Raw genomic sequence first — 16933 nt, 5'->3', positions numbered from 1 at the left:
TTCATTATTTTCAAGACTTCAATCATATTTCCCTGACATTTACGCTTTTCTAAAGAAAAAGACCCAACTCTCAAAGCCTATCATAAAGCTTTTAATCTAGTCTTCCTCCTCTGATCTTTTTCCAGGGCCTCTATATCACCCATCATGTGAAAGGACAAAAACTGGACACAATGTTGTATATGAGGCCTAAACAAGATCCTGTACAAAGAACAATATGGTGCTTTTTGTTTTATATTGGATCATCTTGGCAAAAAATCCTAATACTCTATTTACTTTTGCTATAGCCTCGCACCTCTGGTCGTTAGAAATTTATGTGCTATATAACACTTGGATCTCTTTCCTGCTCAACAGACCTTAGTTTGGAACCCTGCCTGGTATATACGTGGTTGACATTAGCCCAACCCACATGCATAACACTACATTTATCGATATTAAGTGACATCTGCCAGATGTGGGCCCATTCCTTCATCACATCTGGACCTGATACTAGTCATTTCTTCTCCAAGGTTCTAAAATCTTTGTAATATCGCGAACTTGCGGTCAGTTCTCCCAAAACTGTCATCCAGATCACTAACAAAGATTGTGAAGAATAACTGTTCTAACAACGATCCCTGCAGGGCACTATTGGTAACCGGTCTCCACACAGAACTGCTACCATTGATAACCTGCCTACAAGAATGTGATCAACCCAAGATCTATCCTCTAACCCCACGGGACTCTGTATATCTTATAAAGCATGACTCCATGTCAAAAGCTTTTTGTGATGTCTGTAGATTGCTCCAGTTATCTCTATGGAGAGGATATGTGGAGGTAGGACCCTTTGAGACAGCTGCTGTTGTTTTCTTTTGTTTCCTGCTTCACATTTTGAATTTGTACTTGATAGGTTATAATGGTAACTGGTGACCATCCAATCACTGCTAAAGCAATTGCTAAAGGTGTGGGTATCATCTCGGAAGGAAATGAGACTATAGAAGACATTGCTGCTCGTCTGAACATTCCCAGTAGTCAGGTTAATCCCAGGTAAGCAATTTTATCAGAAGCTGGAATCCTTCATAGTTCAGTGTTGTTGAGGTCAATTGTAACATCTCTGCTGCCACCCTGGCTGAGATTGACTAACTCAGCACTGGAGAGGCATGGAACCTGGGTTCTTCTGGTCTGTATGGCAAAGTTTCTCTCTTTCCCAAGAGCCACTGTAGAGAGAGCTGCAAGTGCTCTATCACTTGAAACTCACTAACTCCTTAATAAAATGACTTAATAAAAGCTTAAGTGACTGGACCAAACAGATCATAAGGTACCAGATTCAATTCTTGACCTAATACTGAGTTAGCTGATCTCAGCCAGGGTAGTAACACTGAAGTTAAAATTGGACTCTGTGCCCTAGAGCTGGCCAGGATGCCTGTTTCTAATTGCTATCCAGTGACTCCTACTGGAAAGTGCGCATGTATGGATGTTGGATGAGGGCAGGATCAGGCTCGTCTGTGACTTTCTACGGTTGGATTGCCCATTAATCACAATCTAGGTTCACACATGAAAGATAGTCACCAATAGATTCTGAAAATATTGCTGTTTACTGAGCATCCTGTTGCACATTTTGTCATTCAGGGATGCTAAAGCTTGCGTTATCCATGGTACCGATCTTAAAGATATGACCTCAGAACAGTTGGATGACATCTTGCACTATCACACAGAGATAGTCTTTGCTCGAACTTCTCCACAACAGAAACTGATTATCGTAGAGGGCTGTCAAAGACAGGTAGGAATGAGATGCAGTTTTCCACCCCACCCCCACTCACCAAATGGCTTTGCAGAATTTTGTCATATTGCAACCTACTCTAAGCTATCGGAGAGGGGGAAAGGGAAATGTAATTGATCTTGCATTTTGAACATTAATTTGTACATATGTTGCAGTCATTGAAATGGGTAATTTTCCAGGTTGTGCCATCTTCAACTACAAAAAAAAATAAAAATTGGTGGTTTGTTTACATGTAGATTTTATCCAGTGTAAATGTCATACATTAAATTATGATGGCGCTTGGGGCACAACTTGAGTGTGGCGGGACTTCTGTCTGCTGCATAGATGCGCCTCTCATCTTGGCACATTTTCCATCCTCGGTCATTTATGTCACCTTTGGTGAAATTCCCAACCTTTGCTGAAAAGCCTGTCTGGGATACGGCCTGACACTGGCTCCAGTAGCCATGCTGTAGTGTAGCTCTGTCAATAGCCTCCAGGGTGCCGGTAAAACTTCATTTTTTAAAAATTGCATTTGGCTACCAAGGCCTATGAGGTCAATTGCACAGGTTTTCTGGATTTAAAAAAAAATAAATCCTTCCTGCTTCACCATAGCAGTGCTGGTTGAACAGATGTTCCTTTTGTCCACTGTTGGTCTAACGAAAATGTCGGGAAATACATCAAATGATCTATTCCCTCATTAACATATGCTTATAAATGACGACCTGTCGATCCCTGCATGCAGGAAATTGGGGGAGGGGTGTTACAAGGGGCAGATGGTGTTCTGGGCACATTTCCCACTCACCCTCGTTCTGGCAAAAAGTTGATGGAGGAAGGGCTGGAAATCCTGGCCAAAACTTTGTGCTACAGCATTCTTTATGGAGAAGCACTTCACATGGATGGTGGGTTGTAAACTTGTACTTTTATTAGGAGTGTGTAGTTCATAGAGTTGACATCCTCAGCAGAAAAGTTTGAAATAATTGGAGATGAAATTAAAGTTGGCGTTTTCCCCCTAAAATGTAACCATTTAGAATGGAAATAACTATTGTGAAAGATTGGGAGTTCAAAAAGGTTGTATGGGGAAAGGGTATAAAGCTATATTAAACAGGAGGTTGGCAGATTTTTTTTATATGGTTTGATAATATTTTGATTTAATGTTTCTGCAGGGTGCCATTGTAGCTGTGACAGGTGATGGTGTGAATGACTCTCCTGCTCTGAAGAAGGCTGATATAGGTGTTGCCATGGGTATTGCTGGCTCTGATGTGTCCAAGCAAGCTGCCGATATGATCCTACTAGATGATAATTTTGCCTCCATTGTCACTGGTGTGGAAGAAGGTGAGGGCAATATTTGAAGCTGATGGCAAAGTTTTGATGTTTGGGTTCTCTCCTTGCATCTCATTTTCTAACATAAAATGGAAAATGCTAGAAGTACACAAGTCCATCAACATTGTAAAAAAATTAATTTATCTTTTCTATTTTCAGATGCTGGTAGTATGGCTATTTACCTCCAGCATTTTACATTTTTATTTCAGATTTACAGCACTTGATTTTTTTTCTTTTAAGTCCACTGCTAACATTGATTCTAGTTGTTCTACTTGAGCAGAAAATATTTAAACAGATGAGGAAAGCACCACATTCAATTCCTTGTCTACATTACCTGATTGCAGCTTGGGTTGCAGTGGGATAGTAATGACATTCCAGGTTTAAGCAAGGAGGAGTGGAAGTCAGTCAGCAGGGTCGCTGCTCTTGCTATGTGTTCTGTAACTCTGCTAAAAGTGCAAATGTGGCGATTTAATGAGATTAGCATTGACTAAGCTGTCAAGGCTCATGTGAAGAATGGCCACTTGGTGAGGTACTGAAGGGCTGCTGCCAGCTGTGGGCATGCATCCCAGCATAATTCACCACCTTGAGAGGAAGGGCAAGGGGAGAAAGCTGGAAGAGAAAGAAATAAGAACCTTATTTTGAAAGTACAATAGGCTGTCTAGGCACGCTTCTTAATATTTAAGCTATTGGGATAGTCAGTGTTGTATCTTGAACTGAATAATTGTCTGTGCCCGTTTTAAAATTAGGAATTCAGTGGCCTAATTTGCTGTGGTGTTTCATGTAACTACCTGTTATCTCCAACTGTTTTTGGAATACCTTGCTGTTTTGTATTTTTTTAAAAAAATCCAGAGGCCAATTTGTACAGATGAGTTTTTTTTTTAATTGCTTCTCCAAATTCTGATGTGATCTTTGCACAGGTCGCCTGATTTTTGATAACCTAAAGAAATCCATTGCCTACACCTTAACCAGTAACATCCCTGAAATCACACCCTTTCTGGTGTTCATCATTGGCAATGTCCCACTGCCACTCGGAACAGTCACCATCCTCTGCATTGATCTGGGTACTGACATGGTAAGTTTACATTCGATTCTTTTCGTAGTTATTTCATTGAGAAGGATATTTATAGCTCAGTGATTGTGTTGCTTCTTTCTCCTCCCAATGGATGTCCTCCTCTCGGGCGTCTTGTACTACTTTTGAGCCAGTGACCGAATAACCCACTATTTTCCTTCTCTGCAGTGTTCGGGGGTTTGATCTTGTGCCTTGCACTACAGCAGAAATGTTGAAGCTAGTTGCATGTAAACTAATAAATGATACTATTACAGTGGGACATGGAATATTTCTATTTTACCAATGATTGCTGTCCTTTGCAGGTCCCTGCCATCTCCCTTGCTTATGAACAGGCTGAAAGTGATATAATGAAGAGACAGCCACGTGACCCCAAGGCAGACAAGCTGGTGAACGAGAGATTGATCAGTATGGCCTATGGACAGATTGGTGAGTAATGGTTTAGTTGGCCATTCTCATTTTTTTCTTTCCCACTATATTGAAAAGTATACAAATAGTGCATACAAAAGATTTAAAACTATTAACGTTCCACATAGCCTCCTGGAACATTCAGCATGGAAAATTCACCTCTAAGCTCCATATAGTACAGTAATGAACAGATCAGGAATGTCTCTGTTTCAATCTCCAAGTTCTGATGAATCCAGCCAGGCCTACAGTGGTGCTACATTTGGCTTGAATGTTCCCTGGCTTTGGTGCCCACTCTTGGACTGCAGCCCACTGACCCCGAGTGAATGTCACATGAGGACTGGATCAAACCCCTACAGTCAAATAAGATGCTCCTGCTCACTGTCTAGTATCATACATAGTGTGAACATTTGGATGAGGTACTTGGGAGGTAACTGCGCCACTACAGCAAATTGCAGTTATATAGAGCTCATCACATTAAAGTGCATCTCCACATTCTCAACAAAGCAAGGGTCAGCACTTGCAGGTGGCAGGAGAGAAACTGCATGTAATCTGTAATCCAGGGAAAGTGACAGATGGCACATTCAGTTATTGAAGATGAACTGAGAAGCAGCATGATTGGGGCAAATGATTAGTTGCAGTAAGTGACTTTGTATTGGTCAGATCCATACTATCATCAGCCTTTCCATTGCTTCTGGGACTTTTTGTATAAAATTGTGATACTTGTACAACAAATTACATTATACTCCGTAACACCATCCTAATGCCAAATAATTTCCCCTAGTATGACTGATGTGCACTTAATTGGTTTTGAGTAGCTGCTTTACGTTTGGATGTCATTTCACCAGGTGGTTAAATTGGAATTTGATGATTGCAGATTGGTTGAGTGTACTCCTTCAATACAGTAAATAGTGCTGTAATGTTTCTAACTGCCCTATATAAACAATTAAATTTGCTATGAGTTAGTTGTATAATGGTTACTTTAAAAAAAAATTCTAGAAGTTAGATCAATTCCATCTTTGCAAAATGGTACTGTAGTATAGAGTGAAACTTGAGATAGCTTGGAAGTACCTGAAATACCTTTTTTCAAATGTTGCTGTTTTACAGCAAGATACGAGATGTGCCAAACCCTATTTATCATGCCTGCTGTTGATTTGCCATTTGAAAGCAGGGCGTTCCATGGTTGGGCATGTTTTGAGAGGAGGTTCTGCTTCTCCCAGTCTACATGAAAATTAAAATCTCCCATTATAACCCTTTGCTTTTGCTACATACTTTGACCTCTGTATTTATGCATCATTACGGTCAGGAGGTCTAGACAACTCTCTCGAGTCTTGCATCCTTTGCTGTTTCTTAATTCTACCCAAATTGTTTCCACTGCCTGCTCACCTTTCAACGGCAGTAATGGTGTCTTTTATCAATATTGCTACTCTTCCGATCCCAATTTCCCTGATCAGTGCAATCTAAGTTTTTTTTTAAGCATTTCAGAAGATGCATTGTTTAATTATTTTTGTGAAAGTAGTGGCTAGAATTGAAATGACTTAAAATATAATTGCTTTTATCCAGGAATGATCCAGGCCTTGGGTGGTTTCTTCACATATTTTGTGATCTTGGCTGAGAATGGATTCCTTCCAATGGATCTAATTGGAAAACGTGTCTTTTGGGATGACCGGTGGAAAAGTGACGTAGAAGATAGCTATGGCCAACAGTGGGTAAGTATAAGCCTCCTTAATGCCATGTATTGGTGAGAACCAAGGGCTGATTTCCTGTAATGTAGATTTAGACTTTGGAGATGCATAATCCATCCACGTTGACGGCTGTTAATTATAATAGCTCAGCACTTGGCAGTGAATTCAAACTTTCCCACAAATATCTTAGAGCATCAACTAGAGCAGCTTATCAAAAGGAACAATATTCCCCTTTTACAGTGGAACCTGGGTTACCCACAGAAGCTTTTGTAGGGTTTGGGCTTGATTTTACTAAAAAAAAATACAATCAAACACTTTTAATTAATTTGAAACAGACTCTTGATCCTGATCCTTCAGTATAAGTGGTTATTCAGATGTCCAGGTCCTGATAGAATTTATTGTCCGTGCAATTCTCCTATTCTGCCGTGGGTCTGGGAGACCATTGGGAGTTGGGGTGACAGCAATTTCTTTTTTAGTAATGTTTCTTTCTAAGATAGAAAAACTTGGGTCATTGGGCAATTAATTGCATTAATAAATCAATCAGAAACTAAAAGTTCACTGTCAGTCGTTGGTGGGAAGGTCCCTCTACTACAGGTATCACAGTAATTTAGAGAAGGGTTATGAATGGAAATGAAAGGAGGAGCTACAATAAGTTCATTCAGAGAGAAAGAAAAAGTAAAAAGGGATCTAAGACAAAGGAGACATATAGTTAGAGTGGGTGAACTGCTTTCTCAACTTGTCAGAGCTGAAAAATTGCATTCTCTTCCTCTGGTGAGTGGAAATTTCCATCGCTGGGTAGGAGTTTACTCTAAAGTGTCCTTTGTTAAGATCTTTGCGCAGTTTTTTTTAACATACCATGTTTGAGTCCCCTTCCTTTCTCCTTAAGCAAATTTAAAACTTAAACCAACTTATCCTACTCTCCTAATTTAATGTTTCTGTCCTTTTTCAGACTTATGAACAGCGGAAAATTGTGGAGTTCACATGCCACACTTCATTCTTCATCAGCATTGTGGTAGTGCAATGGGCTGACTTAGTGATCTGTAAGACCAGAAGGAACTCCATCTTCCAACAGGGAATGAAGTAAGTATTTCAGCGATATGTTCGGGAGAGGGGGGATGGTTACACCAATCAGTGACACAATGGGGTGGGGGGGGGGGAAATTGGATAGGGCCTGTTATTGGATGGGGGGGGGGGTAGCGCGATCCGCTATTACTCCGTGCCCAATGGCCCCTGCGCAGGCAGGACTTGAATTCTGTGAGGCCTGAGGACTTAACCTTCAAGCAGCATTCCAAATCAGCGTTGACATGAGGATTCAATACAATTCGCACCAGCAGGGGGTTCTCCAATCTCTTAAAGGCAGGCTGTTTTTTAAAAATCTCTTAAAGGTAACTGGTACCCATTATTTGCTGAAAACAACAGTCTACTGTCTGCACAGAGTCAGACATTGCACATGCAAAACACAGATGCAGCTTCCATCCCTTTGTTTACAAACTGATGAGTTATCTTAAAACATTGAATAAAGGTTGCGCACTACTAAATCTCACATCCTCCAATCTGCATGCCAAACCTCACCAATCTGCTGATCTGAGTTGGTACCAGACCCGCGAGAGTGCATGCACCAAGGTTCGCTGCTGATGCACTAGAGGCCTTGGCGCAAGAGGCGGACAGAAGGAGGGGCATCCTATATCCACAGGGGGGCAAGAGTCCCTCCAGACATAAACCCAAAAGGCAGTGGGAGGCAGCAGGGGACGAAGTCCATGCCAGGCGCACAGCATCATGAACATGAATGCATTGTAGGAAGAAGTTCAATGCTTTGACACGAGTGGTCAAGGTGACTGAGATTAACTGTCAAGTGGCAGCTCCTACCAACTGCACCACCAGCAGCATCCATTCCTTCACGCACTACACCCCCCCACCCCCAATCACCCACATACCAACAAACTTTTTCCATCAGTACTCAACTCTTCCAATCAGATGCTTCCTCTAATCCTTACATATTACCACTGTTGCAAGCCACCCGCCCTCAACTCACAGGCCACACACACTTAGCTATTCAACCATGACAGGCACATCATCCAGACACACGTCCCGCTTTCTTGCAGAAGAAGGTGGCACATATCAGGAGGCAGTAAGTGGCAGTGACCTAACTCCATATACTCGCCTTAGTCCCGTATCGCTTGATACCCTTGGTTCATAGAAATCTATCGATCTCAGATTTAGAATTCACAATTGAGCTATCATCAACTGCATTTCAAACGTCTCCCACCTTTTGCGTGTAGAAGCATTTCCTAACTTCACTCCTGCACGTCTTGGCTCTAAATGTTAGGCTATGTCCCCTATTCCTAGTATTGAAGCATAGGCCATCTCCAAAAACAGTTACAAATGTCTCGGCAGCCAGAAGCAATAATCCAGCCACTAACCTGTAAATCCTGCATGGTCCCTTTAAATAGAACTGGTGGGAGGGTTCTCCAGGCACCCTAAGACGCATTCAGATGGTCAGGGTTAAGACTGCGTTGAATTGAGCGTTAAGTCCCAAAATGGCGTCTATCACTTTAAATCAGCGTTGCACACTGCACGCATTTTCTCCTTACCTTACATGCTTCCGGTGTTCGGTGTTTGCGCAAGATGGCATCCGGCGCATGTCACGCTGGAAACGTGTGCGCAGCCAAGATGCCATCTTGGATGTTGGAGCGGCCGTGTGGCGCCAAAACAAAAGGCACTACATGACCCAATTTAGCGTCCAATATGCAGTAATGGCAGTTGGGATCATTGGCTAAAGAATTTCAGAATTATATCTTCTCTTTTCATTTTATTCCCTATGCCTTTGGAGGGGGGGATAAAACCTAATTGGATATGTGAGACTGTTACTAGGTACAATTTGGTGTGGACTAAAGTATAAACTTGCTAAAATATGATGTGGAGTGACCCAATGATTTTGTGCGTAAATGTGCCTTATGCTGTGGTGCGGTGCCATAAGACCAAAGTGATAACTTAGCACAGACCAGGGAGTGAAGCTATTTGACCTATGTTGCTATATTATAATTGGCTTCTGCAGCTTGAACTAGGGAGAGTTATAATCAGCCAGGTTTCCCACAACTGCTTGCTATCCATTGATTTTTTTTTTATTGTCCCCGCCCCCTTCCTGAGAGTGCAAGGATAGCATCGAAATCCTGTGTGCTGCTGCTGTGATTGAATAGCCTGATGGTGCCTAGGCTAACAAATGGCTTGTTACTGGAAGCTGCCAGCACCAGTGAAACTGTACCCTAATGAGTTGCTGTATTCAGGAGTGGGCATTATAGAGGTATTGGGTGACTAGTGCTTTCTAGTTGCCTTGCAGTTCTATGTCTTCTCAATAACGTGTTTTCTTGCTTCACAGGAACAAAATTCTCATCTTCGGTTTGTTTGAAGAGACAGCACTCGCTGCATTCCTCTCATACTGCCCTGGCACTGATATAGCGCTCAGGATGTACCCACTCAAGTAAGTTGTTTAGTTTTCATGTCTTTGGTTGGTTCCTGCAGCACCAGTTGCTTTTAGTTCCAAATAGCAAGCACCTTTTAGAGCTCAGAATTTTTTGTGCTGTGGGTTTTCAATATTTGGTAGACATCCTCCATGTTTGGTCTTTAATCGAGTTCATTTGCTTCCTTTCAGACCTAACTGGTGGTTCTGTGCCTTTCCATACAGTCTTATCATATTTCTTTATGATGAAATGCGAAGGTTCATCATCCGTAGGAGCCCTGGAGGTAAGACTAATCTAGTACAGGTTGTGACATTGTCTCTGAAAGTGATTTATGTAGATTTGAATCTACATAATCTAGTCAAGATTCACGTGCAATCTGTAATTTTAAGGGTTAATATCCCTGACTGATCAAGGCTTTTCTGTTTTTGGGTGCTATACTTGTTCTGAGAGTTCAGACTGCCTCGTGTAGCCTGACCTAAACACTCAACATTGGAATGGTGTTAAGTAGTTTGATTACTTTTACTCTTGAGGAGTTTTTTGGGTTTAAGTTCCTGCTGGCCACAGCGGGTAAATGCATTCCCCACAATGTGGCATGGGCATACAAATCAGATATTCCTGTTCAGTGCTGAACAAACTGATTTTAACCAGGTTGGCTCATAGCCTCCCAGAGCTAGGGACATTGGCAGAGGGCGCAGGAAATCAGCCATGGTTCCTGCTCCTAATTGCTGTCCAACGACACCTACTTGAAAATGCATGCATTTGGATGTTGGATGAGAACATGATCAGCTCAGCATCGAAATTCCTTCACGGTCGAATAGCCTGCCGACGTTCACCGTCTCAGCTTAGGCATGAAAAGCAGCCACACGGGTGGGATACTGGGCAACATCTAGTGCCTGTAGGATCATGATCAGGTGAGGAAGGGAGAAAACTAGGGAGCAAGGGCAATAAATCTGTCATAAAAGAAAACGACAAATACAAGTAAAGATACCAGATTGCTTCAGAGTTTTGTTTGTCTTATACTTTACACATTGTGAAAATGCATTGCCTAACTTTTCTTCCTTTTTGTTACTAGGTTGGGTGGAGCTGGAAACGTATTATTAGAAGAACAAATGCTAAAACATTTCATCAGTTAGTTTGTCTGCCTTAACTGTTAAACATTCACTGAAGTGCTAATAGTGGTGAGTGGAGATGGACTGTTTTGTAAGAAACAGAACTGAAAAAAGTCATTGGTTTTATATAAACTTTTTACAAGTATAATTTAAATAAATTGGATTATGTCAGTCTGAGTGTGCTATGTTTATATTTGCTTAATTACGCACCCACTTAATATTCATCATCTGCATTAGCTATTAAAATTATTTAAGGTCTTCTCCTTGCATTGGAAAACTTTTTTTTACTTTCAGAGACTATTTATCAAACTTGACCAAAATAGACCTTGTGGGTATTTTCTGTTCCTTAGACTGAATAGTTTGCTTCAATGAAAAGTTATTACATGTCCTTCTGACTGGCACCAGCAAGTGATTTCAACAGGCCATAGAACATAATTGCTCATTGCAAAGCATAGGCTGTAGTCTGTACACTAATTGGTTTTCCTTAGGTATTGGTGAGTGTGACTCACAAGGTGCTGTGCTGTGAAGAATGCCATACTTTGAGCATATCAGGAATGCAAGGAATGCTGTCTTTTTACTGTTGGTATATGTGCTCTCATTAATAACATACAAGAGTGTCAAAAGTTGCATTGACTGCAGGTTTTGGACACCTCAAATGTTCATTGACACTATATTAATTACTTGGATAAAGGGACCGAGTGTAGTATATCCAAGTTTGCTGACGACACAAAGCTAGGTGGGAAAGTAAGCTGTGAGGAGGACACAGAATCTGCAAAGGGATATAGACAGGTTAAGTGAGTGGGCAAGAAGATGGCAGATGGAGTATAATGTGAGGTTATTCACTTTGGTAGGAAGAATAGAAAAACACTTTTTTAAATGTTAAGGAACTTAAATGTTGGTGTCCTGATACAAGAAACACAAAAAGTTAGCATGCAGGTACAGCAAGCAATTAGGAAGGCAAATGGCATGTTGGCCTTTATTGCAAGGAGGTTGGAGTAAGGAAGTCCTACTACAATTGTACAGGGCTTTGGTGAGACCTCATCTGGAGTACTGCATACAGTTTCGGTCTCCTTATCTAAGGAAGGATATACTTGCCTTAGAGGCAGTGCAACAAAGGTTCACTAGATTAATTCCTGGGATGAGAGTTGACCTATGAGGAGAGGCTGAGTAGAATGGGCCTATACTCTCTGGAGTTTAGAAGAATGACAGGGGATCTCATTGAAACATTTAAGATTCTGAGGGGGCTTGACAGGGTGGGGCTGAGAGGTTGTTTCCCCTGGCTGGAGAGTCTAGAACCGGAGGGCACAGTCACTGGATATGGGGATGGCCATTTAATACTGAGATGAGGAGGCATTTCTTCACTGAGGGTTGAGATTCTTTGGAATTCTCTACCCTGCAGGGCTGTGGATGCTGAGTCATTAAGTATATTCAAGGCTGAGATAGATACATTTTTGGACTCTAGGGGAATTAAGGGATATGGAGATCGGGCAGGAAAACGGAGTTGAGGTTGAAGATCAGCCATGATCTGATTGAATGGCGGAGCAGGCTCGAGGGGCCGGATGGCCCACTACTGCTCCTATTTCTTATGTTCTCACTTTTGAAACCCTTAGATCATGAAATCAACATGCATTGAAATACACCGAAACTTTGGATTAGGTGAATGTTTATCTGGCCTTATTGTGTAGCTTTTTACCACCCACCTCTTCAGAGGGTGTAACAAATGATACTCATGCCTTAAACTTTCTAGTTTAAATGTTAACTTATTTCTGCTCTATTGTTAGCAGTTTCTAACCGTCTCCTGCAATTGAATTTACTAAACTACCTTCAAAGTTCATGTATTCAGACAAATCTGAGCCATCTTTCTAAAACTCCACTTTTGAAATATTAGACTGCTGTCTGGGGTGTTTTGAGGTGTACTTCAATGTACATATCAATTTATAGGCCTATTAGCTGATGTCAGTTGTAGGTAAGTTGCTAGAAGGGATCATTAGGGGTACACTATATACGACCACCTTGACAGAGAAGGGGTTAGGGGGAATACACAACATGGCTTTTGGAAAAGAAGATCATGGCTTACCAACCTGGTTGAATTCTTCAGAGGTTACCAGGTTGATGGATGAAGGTAGTCCAGAAGACATATGTTTGGAATTTCAGAAAGCTTTTGACAGGTGCCTCACAATAGACAGCTATATTAGAGTTCTGTGGTATTGGAGGGCAAATCCTGGGTTGGATAGGGAATTGGTTGCGTTTTCATAGACAGAGGGTCATCATTAATGGTAGCAGCTCCATGTGGAGACCGGCTACTACTGAGTCCCGCTGGGATCAGTGTTGGAGTGGTTAATCTTCGTGATATACATCAATGATCTGGATGAAGGCGTTGGTGCTATTGTCTGCATGTTTGTGGATGATAAAACAATTTGCTGGTGTCAAACCTTGAAGAATACAATCTGATTTAGATGCGATGGGGGAATAGGCCCACATAAGGCAGATGACATTTAATGTATATAAATGTAGTGTGATGCATTTGGGTAGGGCTAATGTATACCATGCTGAGCTCTGAATTAAAGTCTCCTGAAAGGAAAAGAGACCTGGCTGTTCTAAGAGGCTATAGCGAAAGCAAAAAGTATATTCGGATGTATAGCTCAGACAGTACAATTTAAAATGAACAGCACCAAAGTGTCCTTGTACAAGACCTTGGTTAGGCCCCATATAGAATACTGTGTACAGCTCAAAGCCCTACAAACAATTCAGAGGATGGCCACAAGATTAATACCTAGTCTAAAAATCCTTAGCTATTACAATAGGCTCAGGGAGCTGGGTCTCTACTCTAGAAAAGCATAGCCTTTGGGGAGACTTGATTGAAGTATTTAAAATGACGAAAGAACTAGACTGTGTGCATGTGGACAGATTATTTGAATTAGGTGTTAGAGAGAATGAAGGGGGCATGTATATAAGCTGCATAAGCATGGAACTAGGTTAGATGTTGGTAGGTTTTTCTTTTCCTAGAGTATAAATGACCTTTGGTATGGTTTGCTGCTCGTGCAGTAGATGCAGATTTGCTGCAGATGTTCAATAGGGAGCTGGACAAGTTATTTGAGGAGGATGGTATGGTATTGTTGCATATAAAAGATAGGTGGGATGTTGGCTAATGTACCTGTGATCATTGTTATCTCCTGGAACTCATATTTTTGATGGTCTTTGGGCAGGGTCAGAAGAATTTCCCAGAATTCTTTTTCCCTGAATTGGCTAGGGTTTTTAAAAAATATTTTTTTTGTTCTTCCAGGAGATTAAGAACATGAGATATAGGAGCAGGAGTAGGCCATATGGCCCCTCAAGCCTGCTTCGCCACTCAATAAGATCATGGCTGATCATCTACCTTAACTCCACTTTCCCGCCCTATCTCCATTTCCCTTGATTCCCTTAGTGTTTTGAATATACTCAACGACTGAGCATCCACAGCCCTCTGGGGTAGAGAATTCCAAAGATTCACAACCCTGAGTGAAGAAATCTTTCCTCATTTCAGTTCTAAATGTCTGACCCTTATCCTGAGACTATGACCCCTAGTTCTAGGCACTCTAGACAGGGGAAACAACCTCTCAGTATCTACCTTGTCAAGCCCTCTAAGAATTTTATACATTTCAATGAGATCCTTTCACTCTTCTAAACTCCAGAGAATATGGGTCCATTCTATTCAATCTCTCCTATGACAACCGTCTTATCCCAGGAATCTATCAAATGACCCCTCGTTGTACCATCTCTTAGGCAAGGCTATCCTTCCTTGGGTAAGGAGACCAAAACTGTACACAGTACTCCAGATGTAGTCTCACCAAAGCCCTGTATAATTGCAGCAAGACTTCCTTACTCTTATACTCCTAATCCCTTTGCAATAAAGGCCTACGTACCATTTGCTTTCCTAATTGCTTGTTGTACCTGTTAACTTTGTGATTTATGTACAAGAACACCCAAATTCCTCTGAATACCAACATTTACTAGTCTCACCTTTTTTTTAAAAAAAATTCTGCTTTTGTATTCTTCCTACCAAAGTAGATAACCATCACACTTCCCCACATTATGCCCATCTGCCACCTTCTTGCCCACTCATGTAACCTGACTATATCCCTTTGCAGACTCTTTGTATCCTCCTCATAGCTTACAGCGGGATTACACTTGCTACCTTCCAATCCTTGGGGACCTTTCTGAATCTAGAGAATTCTGGACGATCAAAACCAATGCATCCACTATCTGTGTAGCCATCTCTTTTAAAACCCTAGGATGTAGGCCATCAGGTCCAGGGGATTTGTCGGATTTTACTCCCATTAATTTCTCCATTACATTTTCTTTACTAATCTTAATTACTTTAAGTTCCTCAATCTCAGACCCTTGGTTCCCCACTATTTCCAGTATGTTTTCTGTCTTCAGATAAAAACGTTTCTGCCATTCACTTATTCCCCATTATAATTTCTCCTGTCTCTGCCTCTAAAGGACCCACGTTTACTTTTGCTAATCTCTTCCATTTTATATACTTGTAGAAGCTCTTGCATCTTTTTATATTTCTCACTAGTTTACTCATATTCTATTTTCTCCCTCTTTATCAATTTCTTGATCATCATTTGCTAATTTCTAAAACCCTCCCAATCCTCAGGTGTACTATTCTTTTTGGCAAACTAGAACGAGGGGGCATAATCTTAGAATAAGGGGCTGCTCTTTCAAAACTGAGATGAGGAGAAACTTCTTCACTCAGAGGGTGGTAGGTCTCTGGAATTTGCTGCCCCAGGAAGCTGTGGAAGCTACATCATTAAATAAATTTAAAACAAATCGACAGTAGGGAATTAGGGGTTACGGGGAGCGGGCAGGAAATTGGACATGATTTTAGATTTGAGGTTAGGACCAGATCAGCCATGATCTTATTGAATGGCGGAGCAGGCTTGAGGGGCCGATTGGCCTACTCCTGCTCCTATTTCTTATGTTCTTATGACTTATAACACCAGGTTATAATCCAACTGTTTTATTAGAAAATCACAAGCTTTCGGAGGCTTTCTCCTTCGTCAGGTGAGTGACCTGACTAAGGAGAAAGCCTCCGAAAGCTTGTGATTTTCTAATAAAACAGTTGGACTATAACCTGGTGTTGTAAGATTCCTTACATTTGTCAACCCCAGTCTATCACCGGCATCTCCACATCATTCTTTTTGGCAACATTGTATGCTGCTTTTAATCTAATACTATCCTTAACTTCTGTAGTTAGCCACGCTTGGACCACTTTTCCCATGGAGTTTTTATTCCTCGAGGGAATGTATATTTGTTGATTATGATGAATTATTTCTTTAAATGTTCGCCATTGCTTATCTAACACCATATCTTTTAATCTAATTTCCCAATCTACCGTAGCCAACTCACCCCTCATACCTATGTAATTGGCTTTGTTTAAATTTAAGACCCTAGTTTCTGACTTAACACACTCAAACTCAATATGAAATTCCATTATATTATGATCACTCTTCCCCAGAGGATCCTTTACTGTAAAATTGCTAATTGGCCCTGCCTCATTACACAACACTAGATTTAAAATAGCCTGTTCCCTAGTTGGTTCCTCAACATATTGTTCTAGAAAACTGTCTCGAATGCATTCCATGAACTCGCCCTCTAAATTACTTTTGCCAATTTGGTTTGCTCAGTCTATATGAAGATTAAGGTCCCCCATGATTATTGCATTACCCCTGTTACATGCTCTTCTAATTTCCTGATTTATACTCTGTCCAACACTATAAACTAATAAGGGGGAGGGGGGGGTGTTGAGAGGGTTCAGGTAAGGGTAAATTTACAAGTCTAAAGAGAAAAGTCAAGGCTGTAGAGCAGAATAGCGATTTGGGTAAAAACAAGTGGAGTGTGTCAGGAAGGGACAGAGAGTTTAACAAAAGATAATAGGGCATTTGTGATGGTCACAGCAGGGAAAAATAGTAAAGTTAAAATTAAAGCCTCTATGCCTGAATGCATGAAGCACTCGTAACAAGATAGATGAGTTAATGGCACAAATAGATATAAATAGATATAGGGGGCCTGTAAACTACTCTCCAGTGTTTTCTGCCCCTTGTTATTTCTTAGCTCCACCCATACTGATTCTGCATCCTGATTTTCTCTGCTAAGATCCTTTCTCACTACTG

General features: G+C 41.2%; 1 protein-coding gene across 1 annotated transcript in view; it reads left to right on the top strand.

Annotated features, from left to right (window-relative positions):
* LOC137327284 (sodium/potassium-transporting ATPase subunit alpha) overlaps nucleotides 1-10946 on the top strand; it is a 45705-nt gene extending 34759 nt beyond the window's left edge. The window contains exons 14-23 of the mRNA XM_067992937.1: nucleotides 884-1020; nucleotides 1603-1753; nucleotides 2896-3064; nucleotides 3970-4124; nucleotides 4424-4547; nucleotides 6087-6232; nucleotides 7158-7288; nucleotides 9585-9686; nucleotides 9858-9949; nucleotides 10739-10946. Of these exons, the coding sequence (XP_067849038.1) occupies nucleotides 884-1020; nucleotides 1603-1753; nucleotides 2896-3064; nucleotides 3970-4124; nucleotides 4424-4547; nucleotides 6087-6232; nucleotides 7158-7288; nucleotides 9585-9686; nucleotides 9858-9949; nucleotides 10739-10767 (1236 nt within the window). The 3' untranslated portion in view covers nucleotides 10768-10946. The remainder of the gene's footprint in view (nucleotides 1-883; nucleotides 1021-1602; nucleotides 1754-2895; nucleotides 3065-3969; nucleotides 4125-4423; nucleotides 4548-6086; nucleotides 6233-7157; nucleotides 7289-9584; nucleotides 9687-9857; nucleotides 9950-10738) is intronic.
* Nucleotides 10947-16933: the final 5987 nt, after the last annotated feature.

Source organism: Heptranchias perlo, chromosome 11 (assembly GCF_035084215.1).
Source record: "Heptranchias perlo isolate sHepPer1 chromosome 11, sHepPer1.hap1, whole genome shotgun sequence".
Classification (NCBI taxonomy): Eukaryota; Metazoa; Chordata; class Chondrichthyes; order Hexanchiformes; family Hexanchidae; genus Heptranchias; species Heptranchias perlo.
This window is presented reverse-complemented; position numbering and strand designations above follow the sequence as displayed.